Source organism: Pyrus communis, chromosome 10 (assembly GCF_041283825.1).
Source record: "Pyrus communis isolate YQ-2024b chromosome 10, ASM4128382v1, whole genome shotgun sequence".
NCBI classification, from domain to species: Eukaryota; Viridiplantae; Streptophyta; class Magnoliopsida; order Rosales; family Rosaceae; genus Pyrus; species Pyrus communis.
In genome coordinates this window covers 15,604,238-15,622,059 of record NC_142574.1, presented here as the reverse complement: position 1 = coordinate 15,622,059, position 17,822 = coordinate 15,604,238, and the positions used below count along the sequence as shown (strand labels likewise).

At 39.1% G+C, this 17,822-nt stretch overlaps 1 protein-coding gene across 1 annotated transcript; it reads left to right on the top strand.

Moving 5' to 3' along the window:
- The first annotated feature begins 9,637 nt into the window (after positions 1 to 9,637).
- Positions 9,638 to 12,105, top strand: LOC137730079 (uncharacterized). Its single transcript, XM_068469145.2, has 3 exons — positions 9,638 to 9,883; positions 10,030 to 10,204; positions 11,862 to 12,105. Exons 1-3 carry the CDS (start codon positions 9,832 to 9,834, stop codon positions 11,905 to 11,907), a joined length of 273 nt encoding a protein of 90 aa, XP_068325246.1. The 5' UTR covers positions 9,638 to 9,831; the 3' UTR covers positions 11,908 to 12,105.
- Positions 12,106 to 17,822: the final 5,717 nt, after the last annotated feature.

The following is a 17,822-nucleotide window of genomic DNA, read 5'->3' as shown; positions in this document are numbered from 1 at the left end:
AGCCACCTCAGTGGCCGTCGAACGTAGATAACCTTCATCGGCCGCGTGAATTGAGAAGCAGTCTTAAACACTGGGCTTGGCCATTAAGCTCTCTAGGTTTGAGCAATGAACGAGGGAATATGGCCAAAGTCTCATCTCGGCAGGTCTAAAACAAATTCTCTTTACTATCTTCTTTACGATTTTCCTTTTTTTTTTCTAAAATTTTTTCATGTGCAGCCTTCATGGGAAGTCGAGCTCGATGCTTTCCTCTCGGGTACTTCTGGAATAGCCACATTGGCCGAGCCTTCCACGACCGCTGTTGAATCCAATGCCTTCACCAAGTTGCAGGAACTCCTATCCCTTTTGGCCTTACAAGTCCTTCAAAGTAAAGGCTTTGACTTTGTAAGAAAGTGCCTGAACGATCTTGCAGCCAGTGGCTTGCTAAGCACCGAAAGTGTCGTCCACTTATCCAATATCCTGGAGTGGACCCGACAGTACTTTACTACCATTAAAAAGAGTCTCTAGGCCAAGGACAACCTAAAGGCTGCAAATATCACTTATGAAGCCAATCGGCCAGAGGTTGAGGCCATAAAAGTAAAGAAAACGCAGCTGGCTGGCCTTGATCATCAAATTGCCGAACTTCAACGTCAAACTACCGAGCTTCAATGGTAAAGGTTGGATGTTGCTTTAGAACTCAAAAAAGATTTTAAAGCGAATAGGGCTCGACTGACAGACTTCGTAGCTGACGCAAAACAGATACAGCAACTTTAGCTTAATAAAAGAACAAGGCAAGCCAAAGTCACAATGAGTGAAGTAAGATGGTTGAAATTGAAGGCTACTCTTGAAGTCTTCCTTCCTTAGACCTCTTAGGATTTTGGCTTTAGGAATCCTTTGTAACTTCACTTGTACGTCATTTTGCAAAATTAATGAAATAAACTTTTTATTCTCGCATCTCCTATGTGACTGGATAGTATTTCTTTAAAAATTTCCCATTGATTGGTAGTTTATAAATTAGACCAATTTAGTCTTTGAGATGGTATGCCCCCTTGCCGAGAACTTTGTGGACGATGAACGATCCTTCCCAATTCGGCGACCATTTTCCAAATCTAGGATCTTTGATTCCTACAGGCAACATGGTTTGCCAAACTAACTCTCATTCGCCGAACATTTTTTGTTCAACTCGTTGATTATAGGCTCGCTCGGTGATTTTTTTATGTACTACTAATAAATTGTAAGCATCAAGCCGAGCTTTCTCTAAATCCTCCAACTCTTGCCTCATGGCCTGATTATATTTGGCACTGAACAAACTACTTTGCTCAATTACTAGCAACGAGTTTATACTCAGCTCGGCTGATAACATCACGTCGTGCCCATACATCAACGCATATGGGGTTGTCCTGGTTGCTGATCGAAGTGAGGTCTGATATGCACATAAAGCCTCGTTTAACTTCAAATGCCACATACCAGGTTTTTCTTTTATCATTCTTTCAAGAATGCCGATCAAAACTTTATTACTTGCTTCGGCTTGTCCATTTTCTTGTGGGTAATACGGTGTGGATTATTCGAGTCGGATTTTCAAGTTCGCCGTATATTCTTTCAACCTTTCAGCAGTGAAGATCGTGCCGTTGTCAGTCATGATCGTTTTTGGTACGCCGAATTTAGTCACGATGTTTTCTTCTACAAAATTGAAAACTTCATTGGATGTCAATTCAGCGTATGATTTTGCTTCGACCCATTTAGTGAAGTAATCGGTTGCTACAAGTATCCATGCATGTTTTGCTACTCCAGAAGATGGTGTAATTTTACTGATTACATCTATGGCCCATCCTCTGAACGGCCACGATTTGGTAACCCAGTGGAGTAATTCGGCTGGGACTCTTTGTATATGCCCATAAATTTAACAATGTACACATCCATTTGCATACTCGATACAATCCTTCAATATACTAGGCCAGAAATAGCCATGTCAGCGAATCAGCCAACGCATCTTACTTCCAGATTGATGAGCCCCGCAAATTCTTTCGTGTACATCTGTAATTGCTTGGGTAGCCTCCTGCGGGCCGAGGCATAGTAACAATAAACCATCCTCACCTTTTCGATACAACTCATTCTGGTATGACACGTAATTTGTGGCATAGACCTTTGTCCGTCGATCGTGTTTATCACTAGGGTTATCGAATATTTGACCTTCTTCAATCATTTGGTAATATCTCGACAGCGCAGACATCTGCAGAAACTTTTCGTTCCAACAACAAAGGTAGAGACATGACTCGTGTACGGATCACGTGGTCGTGTTAGAGAAATTGTTGATGAACCAAGGCCAGGTGTGATCGTCGTACTACAGGTATCGCCTGGCCTAGCTCACCCCCTATGAGTTGTGCTCCAGAGGCTATTTGAGCCAGTTCGTCTGCATCGATGTTTCGAACTTGGGAGATGTGCTTGAACATGATACCGTCGAACAACTCGGCCAAATAGCTGGCAACCATGTGATAGGGCGCCCGAGTACAACTCATGCAATGGAAAGTTCCATTGAGTTGGTTAATTACAAGTTCTAAATCGCCGAGGACGAGTACACAAGCTACCCTCAAGTCATGAAGGATGTTGAAGTCGATGATAAGAGCTTCATATTCGGCCTGATTATTTGTACAGTCAAAATCAAGCTTGAGAGAAAAATACCAGCGGTGTTGATCTAGGGATTAAATAACGATCCCTACACCGGCCAAGGCTAAAGTACTTGAGCCATCAAAATACATCGTCCAATAATTATCACGCATTTCCACCATGCCGATTTCAATGTCGTTGCCCCCGAAACCATATGGAGAAGGAATTTAAGCTAAGAAATCGGCTAGCGCTTGTCCTTTGACAGCTTTATGTGGCACGTATTGCAAACTAAATTCGAACAGTGCCATTGGTCAGGTGAGCGTATACCGAATAACATCGGTTTGCGCGATGACCTAAGTGATGGAAGGGAGCATGTAATTCTGAAGTTTAGACGCAGCAAAAAACAAAGCCAGGCAGAGTTTTTCTACGGCTGAATAATTGATCGCGCCACTCGAACTTGTTGAATCCTTGAGTTTCAAAAGCATAAAAAACGCATTGATTTTTCCCACTTAATTAGCTATGAAATGGCGAAGAAAATTTATCTTGTCGAATAAAGATTGTAGTTGCTTCTTGGTCGTTGGGGTGGAGCGTCGATGATTGCGCAAGCCTTATTTATGTCCACCTCGATACCACGATGGTGTATAAGAAAACCTAAGAAGTTACTGGTTGATACACCGAATCTGCATTTGGCTGGGTTTATTTTAAGATTATGTTGACGCATACAAAGGAAAGCTTGCCAAATATCATCTAGATGCGTTCGGTAACTCTTCGATTTAACTACCACATCGTCGATATGTACTTCTATGTGGTCATAGCACATTGATATGTGCTTCTATGTACTTCTATGTACTTCGATTTAACTACCACATCGTCGATATGAAATATGGTGTTCATAGCACATTGATATGTGGCACCAACATTTTTAAGGTCGAATGGCATGATTACCCATTCGTAAGTCCCGAGTGCCCCTGGGCAACGATAGGCAGTTTTGTGAACATCGGCTTCGGTGATAAAGATCTGGTTGTAGCCAACATGGCCGTCCATGAAGGACAACATTTCATGACTGACTACGGTGTCAATTAACAAATCTAAGATTGGCATCAGATATTCATCTTTGGGGGTTGCCAAATTCAAATTACGAAAATCGATGCAGATGCGTAGAGCCCTGCTTTTCTTTAACACGGGTACGATATTCGCTAACCATTCGACGTATCGAGCGGTTTAAATAAACCCGGCTTTTAAAAGTCAAACTAGTTTGTTTTTTATGCCAAGTTGTACTTTGGTCGAGAATTGCCGAAGGGGTTGGTGAAAAGGTTTATAACCAACTTTGATACGTAATTCATGCTCAACTAGAGTTCGGTCTAGACCAGGCATCTCATGATAACTCCAAGCAAAACAATCTTTAAATTCGTTTAGTAACTTACAAAGGTCAGTTTTCATGGGTTAGGGTAACAAAGCACTAATAAATAATGGCCAAGGGTCATTGGCCGTTGCAACATTTATTTCCTCTAATAGGTCTTTGACTTGGGGCCGACTGTCTTTGAGCTCAGCCGGGGTAGCTTGGACTTTGTCAAAGGAAATGACAGGGCCATTATCTGATCTAGTGAGAAACTCCACATGGTTTACGCCTGAATTCGGTTGTTTGGAAATAGTATACCAGTGAGCCAGCAATCATTCCATGGTAGATGAAAACGCGGCTCGTCGCTCAACCTGTTTAGTGTTAGACATCAGGCTCGGTAATGAGGCCAGCCAACCCGAGTCTCGTCAAATCCTGATGTACAGTCTAGGTGCCAACCTCGATGGCTTTCTAAATTGAAATTTGTGTCGGTCGTCCTTCATCGTTGAAATAGTGCAAGGTGATGTAGCTGACGTGGTCATCATAGTGACGTGCTTGGATCATGTTAGCTTCAAACGGCCGATTGTCGGTCAGATGAACCACGACAGATTTACTGTCCCAGAAAATGAGGACTTGATATAAAGATGATGAAATATAGCCTGTTTGGTGGATCCAGTCCCGTTCGAGCAATGCGTTATATTCAGTCTTTGAATCGACTATGAAGAACGCGGTCATATGATTGCTACCTGCAATATTTACTTCTAACGGATGTACCCCCTTGGTCTGGGACTTGCCACCGACGAAACTACTCATGGTGATCCCCAATGGAATAAGTTCGCCGCTAGAGCGACGTAATGCCTTCATGATGGAGACGGGCATGATATTAACTGTCGTGCTGTAGTTGACAAAGATTTTGGAAACTGGATACCCCTCGATGTGAGCTGTAACATACAACGACTTCAAATGATGGAGATTAACTGATGACGAGCGAGGAAATAATTCGATGAGAGCCACTTTGAGCTTATTTTCCTTCGTTGCGAGCTCGATTTCCTCAACAGCCACAAAGTTAACTTGCGTGGCTTCCTCAACAACTACATCAACATCCAAGGAATTAGGTTGGGACGTAATTGGCTGAAAATCGACAAATAAGACATGGACCATACTGATTTCCATGTTGTCGAGGACAAAATGGCCCATCGGGTTATGATCTTCTTCTTCTTCTAGATCCTCTTCTTAGGGATCTTCTTCTTCTGGATTTGCATGGGAAGTATCAGTTTCTCCTTCGTCGGTTGTCGCTGGAGTATGTTCCTGTGATATGTCTACAAGAGTTTTCTCCTTCCGTTCATCGATCTCGGGTTCATCTGAAATCGGAACTGTGTCCAGGATTTGTGTCGTGACACGAGCATGCTAATACATGATACATACATCTCTGGTGTTAAGGTAAGCATCTAATCGGGCGACACGTTCTGTTTCATCGGTCGTAAAGCTGAAAAGGAAAACGGCTTGAAATGGTATCACAAATATCCAAGGTCCTCGAGAGAGAATGGAAGCTCGGCTACGTCAATATCAGTATATGGATCGACATCAAAGCCAAGGACTCGGGCCTCGCGTATATGTTAGAACCTAGATTTTAACCCTGAATCCGAAGTTTTTTGGATGATTTGTTCAGCATTTGGACAAGTTAGAACGAGATCAATAGTATCTTGACATGCTTTCGGTAAACCAGATAAATCATTAGCCGAGTGCTTTTAGTGAAACTCTCGCATGTTCTCTAAAGCCTCCCCGAGGAACGGCGGATGTAGATTTCGTTTCACTTTGATCAACGGTTCCGATATGGGTGGTGGAAAAAGTTTGTTCTCGACTTCCTTCCAGAAGTATTCGAGGTGAGCTTCCATTTCCCCAGGCCGAAGAAAGAGTTTGATCCGGTTTTCAAATTCCTCAATTGTGGTTTCAAAATCATAATTAATCACCTGTTTTCCTTGAAGCAACTTTATCATAATAGTCGGAGGTTGTCTTTTATCGTCATTATGGATTTTTCTTTCGGCTGCCACTTGGGGGCCGAAGTTTCTTGGGTTGCTTATTGGCGGGCCATACAATCTATTCTTTGACGCCGATGTTTCTGTGACTTAGACAGCGTGGTGTATACACCATTAGGGGAATGATAGGTATACAAACGTTGGTCACGTGGCTCAGGGGGCTTGAAAGTGCGTTGGTTCACGGGTGAACTTGAACTACCAGAGCTGCGCGCGTAATAATCTTCGTTATAAAACGGCGCTTCGAAATCAAGGTGTCGTCTAGCCAAAGATGGCTTGGTATCTTGCGTTTGGGGACCAAGCCTATTGAAGACCTTATGACGTTGGCATGTTCCAAACGTTTTTTGGGATGTCACCACGGTTGTGGGCGTTTGCAGTACTGCTATCCGCCATGGCTCTTTTTTTAACTCAGCTAAAATGACGTTTGCTTTGCAACGACTACATAGGACTGTCAGCTTGTTAGCTTCCTCGACGTTGGAGCTCGACATTGATTCGACAATGGCTGGTCCGATTAAATCTTGAGGTGGCTTATTTGAGAACAAATCGATTTTTAATCGTGGCCGACGGTTCTATTTTCGGACGTGTCGCATTGGAATGAACTCGGCCTTTTCTTTTCCTTTATCTCTAAGTAGACAAGCATCTACCATGCTTACCATCATTGTAGAAAATGGATCAATGTCGACACCCATTTTCTTTTCTGGAAACTTAAGTTTACCGTTGTCAATTCAGCTTTGGATGACGTCTCGAAATACGATGCAGTTGTTTGTTGTGTGTTTTTCTCGAGTTATGGTATTTGCAATACATTTTTCCCTTTAGTTCTTCGGCCTCAGGGATATTATGCCCTGGCAAAAGTTTGATAACTTTAGCAAGTAGGAATTGATTGAAAATGGCGTCGGCCTTAGTAATGTCGAAAGTATAAACTTTTGGCGTTTTGACGGTAGACTCTTCAAGGGCCAAGTGAGTTTTGGCTCCTTTGGGATTGGTGTGAGCTAACGCCTTGCATATGTATGGTTTATCGATTACTATCTCGGCCGCGTCTATACTGGCATACTCTTCAACTTTGGCTAATGCATAACTAACTGTGGGGTTTTTGTAAATTGTTCCTCTGGACGAGGACTTCGAAACCTTCTCCTCTCGGAGTAAATAGTTGTATTACTCGACATGTTAAGCTAGTTTGTACATGTCACAGAAGTTCGCCCCCAGGAATTTCTTTTTGTATTCTACATTGAGGCTGTTTAGAGTGATCCTAACGAACTCGACTTCAGGAAGAGGTACTTGGCACCAATTTCTGGCTGATTTAAACCTTGTAAGATATTCCATCGATGATTCGTCAGAGGCCTGAGCCATTCTGGCTAAAAAGGACACTGATACATCCATCCCTGACGGATAGAATTGCTCATAAAATTTCTCGACTAATTCCTCCCAACTTTGGATAGAGTTGGGTGGGAGATTGATATACCATGCGAAAGCTGAGTCGGTTAGCGAAAAATTGAACAAACGTAGCTTATGAAAATCGCTATTAACATCCCTACATTGAGCAGCGAAACGAGCTACGTGTTATAATGATGATAGGGATACTTCTCTGACGAAAAGGCTGAAGTCCGGAATTTTGAAGCCTTTAGGATACTCGAATTTCTCCACGAATGCGAGATATGGATGAATGAACTTTGGAAACTTTGGCCTCTTCTTTAAGGCCGAATCAATCATTCTTTGGACTTCGGTCATATCGATGGATGTTGTTTCCGTGCTCTGGTTAAATCCATCTGATTTACTGCTTGATCCCCCTCTTTTCTCCAAGTCGGTCATTTTGAGCCAAGCAAATCCTGGCTCGGCTTGTACTGTTAGTAAAGGGTTATTCCTTGATGGAAATTGTCGGGAATGATCGACAGGTCCACCTTCATAGGCTTTATTAACTAATAGTTCGAGCAATCTGGTGTATGTATCACCATTATTGTGTATCACCTCAAGTAAATTGTCTACTTCTCGGCTAATTGTCTTTTCAACCTGCCAGGATTGCTCGTCAAGTCGTCTTTGAAGAAACGACCTAATCGGTGGATCAGAGCCTTCACCACCATCTTCATCGCAGTCTTCCACTATCCCTTCAATGAAAATGCCTGTGGTTTTGTTAGGGACTTCTGTATTGCGAGGCTGTTTGCCGAGACAAACTTCCTTTTCCCAGCGCGATGCTCTTGTAGCCTCAAGTGTCACAATAGCAAGAGGATTTTGTGCCTGTGGCAAATTTTGTCCTGGACTCTGGACTAGTAGGTCGGTCATTGATTTTTCCATGACTGCTTTCTTTTTTACTTACTGTGTCTCAATTGGAATGAACTTCATAGTTTTAGCACTTGGTCCTACTGGACGTGCTAAAATGTTGATCCTAAATCGGATTGTTTGATGAAAATAATTAGGTGGAAGGAATCCAAAGAGAACCTCTTTCCCCAAATAAAAACCCACGTCCCAATTCCGAGAAAAACTTGTATGGGGCTTGGCTTGCCACTAGACTTCGCTGAATGGCACTACAATCCACTTAAAACTTGCCACATGGCAAGTCTTAAATATATTCTTTTATCATTCTTTTATATTTAAAATTTTTATAATAATTTTTTTAACTAATTAATATATTATATATATTAATGTTATGTTTCCTTTTTTATTTCTTTCCCCCTATTTTTTTTTTCTTCCCAAATCCCCCCTTCCCACACTTTAGTTTTGCCGTAGGTCATAGGACTCCCTCCCCTTTCTTTCTTTCCCAGTTTCATTTCTTTCTTTCTTTAAATAAAATAAAAAAAAAGGTATGCACCCACTCCAAGTTTATCATGGAAAGCAACCAAGTATCTGTAAGCTTCAGGGTCTGAATGCACCACCATTCCGATACCCTAATTCATATTATAAATATAAAAAATCCAAAAAACCTCACCCGAACCCAAAAATCCCCAATTAAAAAAAAAGAAAATAACCCTACTACATCTATATATGTGGATTATTCATGTCACATGATCAAAGCAACTATTGTATAAAGAAAGAAAAAAAACTTACAGATTCTTAATTGCTTTCCATGATAAAATTGGAGTGGGTGTAGAACTTTTTTTTTTTTTTTTTTTTTAAATAAAGAAAGAAACGAAACTGGGAAAAAAAGAAAGGGGGGAGAGTATTGAAACCTAAGATCTACGGCAAAATCGGAATGGTGGTGCATTCAGACGCTGAAGCTTACAGATACTTGGTTGCTTTCCATGATAAACTTGGAGTGGGTGCATAACTTTTTTTTATTTTATTTAAAGAAAGAAAGAAATGAAAATGGGAAAGAAAGAAAGGGGAGAGAGTCCTATGACCTACGGCAAAACAAAAGTGTAGGAAGGGGGGGATTTGGGAAGAAAAAAAATAGGGGGAAAGAAATAAAAAAGGAAACATAACATTAATATATATAATATATTAATTAGTTAAAAAAATAATTATAAAAATTTTAAATATAAAAGAATGATAAAAAAATATATTTAAGACTTGACACGTGGTAAGTTTTAAATGGATTATAGTGTCATTCAGCGAAATCTAGTAGCAAATCAAGCCCTATACAAGTTTTCCCATGTCCCCATTCAACATTTGCAGCCTTTCCAATTTATTTATTGGATACAAAAGAATTAAAAATAAAAACAAATAACGTATTTAAAACGAACATCCGACCCAGCCTGTCGAAAACCAATCCCCACGCCTCCTCCTCCTCCTCCTCCTCCTCCTCCTCCCCTCTCTCTCTCTCTCTCTCTCTCTATAACTTTTCTCAACTTATTGCAGAAGCAAAAGAGCAACAGCCCCAGCAACAAAAGATAAAAATTCAGATTTTTTTTCTGGGTGTTTTGTTTTTTCTTACTTTTAACACCGCCAACAACAATGAGCTACTACAACCAGCAGCAGCCCCCTGTTGGTGTTCCTCCACCTCAGGGTAAGTAGATTTCCATGTTTGGGATTTTTCTTAATGTTGTTTAGATCTGTATAAAGAGTCGAAGTAGTTTGATGAAGATTTGAATTTTGTGACTTGGTTTTTGTTCTGATTTGTGTTTTTGCCACTTTTGTTTGGAATTGGAATAGGTTATCCACCGGAAGGATATCCTAAAGACGCTTATCCGCCGCCGGGATATGCACCGCAGGGATACCCTCCACCTCAGGGGTACCCCCAAGGGTACCCTCCTCCCTACGCCCCTCAGTATGCCCAGCCTCCCCCACAACAACAAAGCAGCAGCAGCAGTGGTTGTATGGAGGGCTGGTATGTAATTTCCTTCTCACTCTTCTTCTTCTTCTACTTCTTTTACTTTCTGTATTTCGTTTTGTAAAATCTGTGAAACTGAGTTGTCTTGACTCAGATCTGGGTTGGTCTTGTTGAGTTTGGCACAACTCGGTCCCGGGTGGTTGTCCTTTAGTCAATCCTGGTTTACACCCTTTTTCTTGAAAGGTGGGTTCACATGAATAGTCCTGGTGTTGGCCGGAGGGCGATGACTTTTGTTCCCAAATTACCCTTTTTCGTGGAGAGGTACTTACCCAACGGAAGAAGATTCTAGATCTAGTCAAACTAAGATTTTAAGATTTTAAAGAATTTTAAAGAATTTTAAAAGTGATAGATTTGATAGAATTTAGGAGGATTTAAGACTCTTACAAAATTCATATGAATTTTAAAGAATTTGAATGAATTTAGTTTGTAGATTTTGGTGGATTGTGATAGATTTTCATAAAATTTTTTTATTAAAAAAATAAAAATAAAAATCTTTCCCCTTGTCTAATGTACTCAACAGCCACTTTATCCCCTCTTTTTTCGGGTCCCCTTTCACACAATCACGGCTCCATCTCTTTCTCAATTGATAGATCAACATAACTTTGGTGAGCTTTTGAGAGCACTACACCATCAACAACCATCACCACCGACTGCCTTTTTGCCACAAACATACTTTGTGGTACTTCAGGAGTGCTTGTAGTACTACATACATTGAAAAATCAGAATGGCTAGAGCATAGTATTAACCAAAATCCTAGATCGATCATGTCCTTCGATGATCATACATGCCTAATTAAGGTCTAGGGGTCATAATAACATATTCCACCAAAGTATATGGTGGTTACCTATGTGTGGCTGGGGTTAGTAGAGATTTGAGGATAATCCAGATGGAAAATGATTTGAAATCCTAGGGGATGAGATTGAATTCTCTTTAGTCTTTGTTATATATACTTCTTACTCTCAAATCCCACAAAATCCACAACTTATTAAAATCCTTCAAAATCTTAATTTTTTTAATACTTAGATTTGGATGGATTTTAAAATCCTTTAAAATCTTTTGATTAACTACACCTAGATTTGAATGGATTCCAAAATCCTTTAAAATCTTTTAATTAACTACATTAAGATTTTAAAGTTTTTTAAAATCTTATTAAATTCGAGTTTGACTACATAATCTCTCATTTCCTTTTTTTTTTTTCTTACTTGAACGATTACGATTAAGTTACATCAACATTTTATATTGATTTTTTATAAAAATAAAAAAAAGGGACAAAAAGCATGCGCGGCGAATCCGCTGTGACATTGTAAACTAATAATATAATCTGTATGAAAAAATTAAAACACGTAAGATTACATTCTTTGCTTAGAAGAATGCATTCCATTAATCAGTCATTTTTGTCTATTTATTAGATCATTCTCGAAATTGAAACTCATTCTATGTTATGTCATCAGAGTCAAGGGCAACCCAGTCATTTAAGCGGTGTTTGATGTTTTTGAGGTTGTAATACGACAATAATCTTCTGTAGTACACCTATATAATGTTGTCGTTTCTAGACAGGGGAAGTACGTCACTGTTCTTTCTTTTTAAGGTGCACTGCATTTCCCAATGTGTAACACTTTTCCCAACTTGTTATCCGATTTTATGAATGTTGCAGTTTGGCTGCTCTGTGCTGTTGCTGTCTGCTCGATGCCTGCTTTTGATTGGAGTTCTGGATCAAAAATATGAAGTGAAAAGTGAAGTCCATTTGATTGGATTGTGAACAAAATTTGATTCCCTGATTTGGGCTGTCAGATTTTTCTCTGTTATTTTGTCTATTTTTCCTTTTTTTCCTTTTCGGTTGTGAACAAAATTCGAACCCCTGAATTTTATATATAATATGAACTTCTGCTTGAATGTTACATTGGTTGATATTTTCTATGCGCTTATCTTATTTCATTTGAGTTCTCAACTCGAGTTGTGCTAGCTTCATGCATGTGCGGCTAATGCTAGCATAATTCTTATCAAGATGGACAAAAAATTTGGACGTTGTTTACAGGAGTACAACATTGGACAACTATGATTTTTTGGAAGCTTATAGGTTTATGACTTTGTTGGGTTTTATTGAGGTGATGGGTTGGATTTTGTTTTTGGGGATAAAAACAGCTGGAGGAATATTTCCTTTGAGCTGGAGAAACTTTGTGGTGATGCTTTGGAAAATGGGAATAGCATTCTATTCAAATCCTTTTTGTGAGAATCCTAGGATCAGTTCATTATATCCGTCCATCAATCATTCTGTTATTAGAAATCATTTTGAATTTTTTTATTTAAAATTGAACACAAACAGTACCTAATGAAAATTAGTTGCACGATGTATGATGAACGGTATATCCGTCCATCAATCATCCTACAACCATAAATCATTTTGAATTTTTTATTAAAAATTTGAATACAAATAGTATCTAACGAAAGCTGGTTACATGATGTATGATGAACATTTAAGACGAATTGATCCCTAGAATCCTCACAACGAGTATCCGGAAAGGATTCTCATCATGAAAAATGCTTCTACTTTGAGGTGGCTGTCATGCAATCTTACATCAAAGCAAGGAAATGTGAAGATTTGAATAAAAAAGGAGCAAGGTTGGAATAAAGTACAACCTATGACATGGGAAAAGGCTTTATATTCAGAATTATTTAGATAATGAATTAGAAACATCCGGAATATGATACCATATTTGCTCACCGTTCAAGTATCCATTATGAGTTTAATGGACAAGTCGTTTGTAGCTTAGTTGATTAAGAGCATTCACTCTTGCACGCCTAAAGTCTTGAGTTTATTCCCCTTCCCCATTATCGCTTACAGAGTTGTCCTTATTCAAATTGAAGCCTAAGACGAAAATGAAGACCTTCCGAAATTTGACCTGAATTTGAATTTTTCTTTTCACAACAATATGAATTTGAGATTCATCATATTTGGTTTATGAGAAAATAAGAGATTTTTTTTCCTTCTTTCGAATCAAGAATACAATGAATGATGAAAATTTTAAGATATGTAATAAGATTATGAAGAAAATATGAGGAATTATAAGACATATAATAAGAGTCTGAACAGGTCCTCTTATGTGCTGTTATTCATGGAATCACTCTCCACCACGACTTGTTGAAACCTTGCTCTCGGTCAATTGCAATCCGTACCTCACAACAAATAACTCCAGGAGCGGCACATAAGTGATGCATGGGTATTGATGCTGTTGGAACTTGTGTTATGTGGGACTGTCAGTCCCACATCGCCCAAACAACTTTAACACTACATCTTTATAAGTGAGTTCACTCACTTATAGTTTGAAATGAATTGGGTCAAAGTCATGGACCTTGGGCCTTAGACTTGGAGGGTTTAGGTGTATATATTAAATGTCAAAGATGGGCGTTGGCCCTTGGGGCTCTTGGGCCTGGATGGACGAAAAACCCAAGTATCATTTTTACGTTTTTGATTTTTGCATTCAATTTTTTCCGAAAGAATAAAACTGATCACATGAACGGTTACAACCGTTCTTAAAGATAAATATGAACGGTTTTAACTGCTCATTTACGCCATTATATATATGGCTGTCGGATCAGAAACAAAGACAACAATTTCCATCTGAATTCTTCATACTTCTCATAGAAACACTACAACCAATTCGCCAAGAATCCAAGTTCGAGTGCAAGAACTTGGATTAGATAGTTGTATCCTGCAAGATAGACGTCCATTGAACTGCTGCATTGGTGTAGGGACGAATTTCTATCTTAGGAGATTGCTTCTGCAAGCCTCTATCTTCAAGAAACAAGTCAGTGATTTGTGATTTTATATACAATTTCATTAAGTGTTTATGTTTTGATATATTGTATTTGTCGTTGAGTTTTTTTTTTCATTTGAAATAAAAACTGTGCAATTGTTATATATTATACACTAGACATTTGATTGGTTCTAACAGATGCTCCCCTGCCGCCAAGAAACCACCCCTCCAGTCTCGTATCACCACTCCAACACCACCCAGCTTGGTATTGACATTCAACGCTCCATCCGCATAAATCGAAGAAATCTTTAACAATTAGCCATATGTCAATAATTATTTTTTTGTTATAGACCTAGTCAATAGGCTTATATTTATAATAATAAAAAAAAAATTAACAAACGATACGTTCTATACTACGAGGGAGGGGGATAGCTTAGCCTTACAATGGGCTAGCAATAATGTGGTTCAAATTCACATTTGGCAATAATCAAACCTAAGACCTATCTCTTATAAGTAAAGAAGAATATCACTAGATCATAGTACTAAGTGACGGCTTATATTTATTATTAGGTATAGGTCAACGAAGCAAGCCCATGATTTTCAAGCCTTTATAATTAAGTAGAAAAATTACATTTACCCCTTATTAAGCAGGAAGAATAAAAACTCAAACTGCACGTCCTTGAAGCTCATACGTTTTACGGATTCAGACTATTAGTTGCAATTTTCAGTTTTTTTTTTAAATTAAATTTGATATTGTTGTAGGCCTAATTTATTAAATAATTATAAGGAACGGAGAGGGGATGGCCGGTGGCAAAGAGAGAGAAGAGAGAGATGTATAACTCAAAAGAGTCATTACTCCCTAAAACTCAAAATTCTCTTCACTTTGCCCCTGAAACTCAATTTTGAGTTTGCCCCCTTAAATTTAAAATTTGTCTCTATGAAACTAAAAATTCACTCCATAATTGATCGAAAACGATTCCTTGTGCTATTTTGATCCTAGTTTACCCCCTTATCTTAGTTTCTTATGTGGGTTTTTTTATTATTTCTTTATCTCTTCAATTCCTTTTAAGCTTAATATTCTTTTATTGTTAAATGTTGATAAATAGAGACTTATAATTAAATTTATTATACATGTGTTATAGTCTTATTAGATGTTGAGTCTCATTATTTGTTATAGGATGCGACCTATAAGTTTCAAAGAGAATAGAGAGTCCATAAGCCAAAGTGGAACGAATTTTGAGTTTTATGAAATAAAATAGTGACTTTTAAGTTATATGGAACAAATTGAAATAAAAATAGAAGGCGTAACTAAAAATGAGTCTTAACTTTCTTGGTGAATAATAAACTTTTGAGAAATTTAATTTGATTTCATCTTTAATAGCCCGTTTGTCCCTTAATGTAAAAATATCGATGTACTAAAAAAATAGCCCATTTGAAAATGCTTCTTTAAAAAGTATTTCTGTTCAAAAGTGCTTCTATTTGAATTACACTAAAATTTAAAAATCAAGTACTTTCCAGAACAACACTTGAAGTGTTTCATGAATGAAGCTCATAGCAAAAACACTTCAAATATTTATCAACCCAAAAACAGTTTTACCTTTTACCTTTTTCTATCAAATACTTTTAAAAGAATTTTTGGTGATTTGAGATCATCTCCAGCCATAAAGCCTATGTAGAGGGGGCTATTCGGGCTAAGAGCAACTCCACCCGTATCCAGGGTCAAAAACAGTTGGGGGCCCTAAAGTTATTAAGGCAGTATATTCATATATGTTTTTATAAGAATATAAATTTTTAAAATTGGTCACATGATAAAAAAATTTAACTAGAAGTAGTGGTGTTTCTTGTTTGACATTAAAGAGGAGGTCTTGCCTTCGAAACACTATGTGTGTCTATTTACCTTCCAATTTGTACAAATTTCTTTTCATAAGAGTATAAATTTATAAAATTTGGCCAAATGATTAGGGGTGGGCACTTGAAACCAAAACAGGAACCAAATCGGACTACACCGAACGGTTCAGTTTTGCAGTTTTGAAACCGAACCGCAGTGTTAGAAACATTTTGGTTTCGATTTTGGCTTTTGAAAACCGCACCCAAACTGAAATCACACCTCAAATTAGATGTCATGTTTTAATTGATTATTTGTTAAAGTCCATACATTTAGTATGAACTCAACCACATTAGAATGTCATCCCTTTCCACCCCCATTCAAGAGATATTATCACTCATCAGTCTCTCTCTCTCTCTCTTACCTAGCTCTGCATGCTTAGGAGAAATTATAAAAAATAAAAAATAAAAAGTAAAAATTGTGTATATTTTACCACCAGGGCCGGCCCAGGCCCAGTGCAGGCAGGGCGACCATCCGGGGCCCAATATCTCTCTCTCTCTCTCTCCCTTTCCTATTCTTTTTGTACGGACGTCACCCAAAACCATTAAAACCTTCACAGATTGAGGAAACAAATTACATATTCGTGCTCGTGAGGTCCTTAGGAGTTCAACCATACCCATTTCAGGTAAGGATACCTTCGTTTTCACGTCGAACTCGGGATCCCCCGATTTGGTCACTGTTCATGCACACGTTAATTCTTGTGTTTTTGGGAATTTCAAGCTTGTAGGAAGCTTGGTGAGGTCCTTAGGAGGCTCAGGGTGGTTCGTTTGAAGGTTTTGGACGTCGGGATCGTGAGTTACAAGTTTGGCCAGAGTTGGTGGTGTTTTCCCGGCGAGATTCCGTGGGTTTTAGTGCTTGAAAGTGGTATGGATTTGTTCCTCTTGTTGTAAGCTTCATTTTGGTACCAATTTTGTGAAATTTGGTTGAAAAACGAAGAAGATACAAAGTTTTAAAAATTTCCCGGTTTTTCGGCGCCGTCAGTTTGGCCGGAGAAGATGACGGAATATTCTGTCAGTTTGGACGGAATATTCCTAACGGCGTTAACGACATCAGTTAGATTTAATGGAATATTCCTAACGGGGTTAACTGACGCTGTCAGTGTGCCAGGCACGTGCCTACGCATGGGAGGCACGTGTGGCCGTGCCTTGGCTGGCGTGTGGGGGCGCATGCGGCGTCGGAAAAATTTTCTAAAAATATGGGGATGTTCCTGAGGTTGAGTAAATCACGTTGGTGTATTCATACACCCCATTTGAGCTTTGTATGAGAAGTTATTTCGTAAGGTTGGTTATGTGCTTTAAAATTAACGTTTTTATAGTTGTTTTGCATATAGGTGAGACTTATCCCGAGGACGAGTGCGGTCACTCGAGGCAAGGGGGTTACGACCCTTCTACATACTAGTGAGTGGGTTTTTGGTTTTCCGTATATACCTATATACTTATGTTTTTCCCAGAAAGTGAAATGAAACGTTTATACGTTTATATGCCATGCATTATATTTGCCCATTTAATTATGCATTATTAGTCTCATATGTATATATGTTTGGTGCTGCGAACGCACAGGTAAGTGTCATGTGAGTTATGATTTATGTTTATGTTCAGTAATGATTTGAGATGCATAGAGAGCTCATAACCTGCACCCCCGATGTTAGTGCTCCCGCCCAGAGTTGGGCACAGTCCTTCACGTGATGTTCACCTCCCGCACCGCACGCTCATCTTGGATCCAAGTTAGGTGCACAGTCCTATCGTACAGACCACTTTAGGTGGTTTCGACTCGTAGGTGACCCGCAATTATTCGCCCAGCCTTCACGTGATCGTAGCACTTGAGCGTACTTATTATACACCCAGTCCTTTCGTACAGACCACTTTAGGTGGTTCCGACTCGTATGCAAGTATAGTTAGTGAGATGGAGATTTGAGCTCTATATTCAGCCGTACAGGTCACGTTAGGTGACTCGGCTGACAAATTACATGGCATTG

What these genes read in the sequence shown, in the direction of transcription:
- LOC137730079 (XM_068469145.2), top strand. Translation starts at nt 9,832, where the DNA reads ATGAGCTACTACAACCAGCAGCAGCCCCCTGTTGGTGTTCCTCCACCT. An exon ending in TGGTGTTCCTCCACCTCAGG is followed by an intron (nt 9,884 to 10,029) that starts GTAAGTAGATTT and finishes GAATTGGAATAG; the next exon opens with GTTATCCACCGGAAGGATAT. An exon ending in AGTGGTTGTATGGAGGGCTG is followed by an intron (nt 10,205 to 11,861) that starts GTATGTAATTTC and finishes TGAATGTTGCAG; the next exon opens with TTTGGCTGCTCTGTGCTGTT.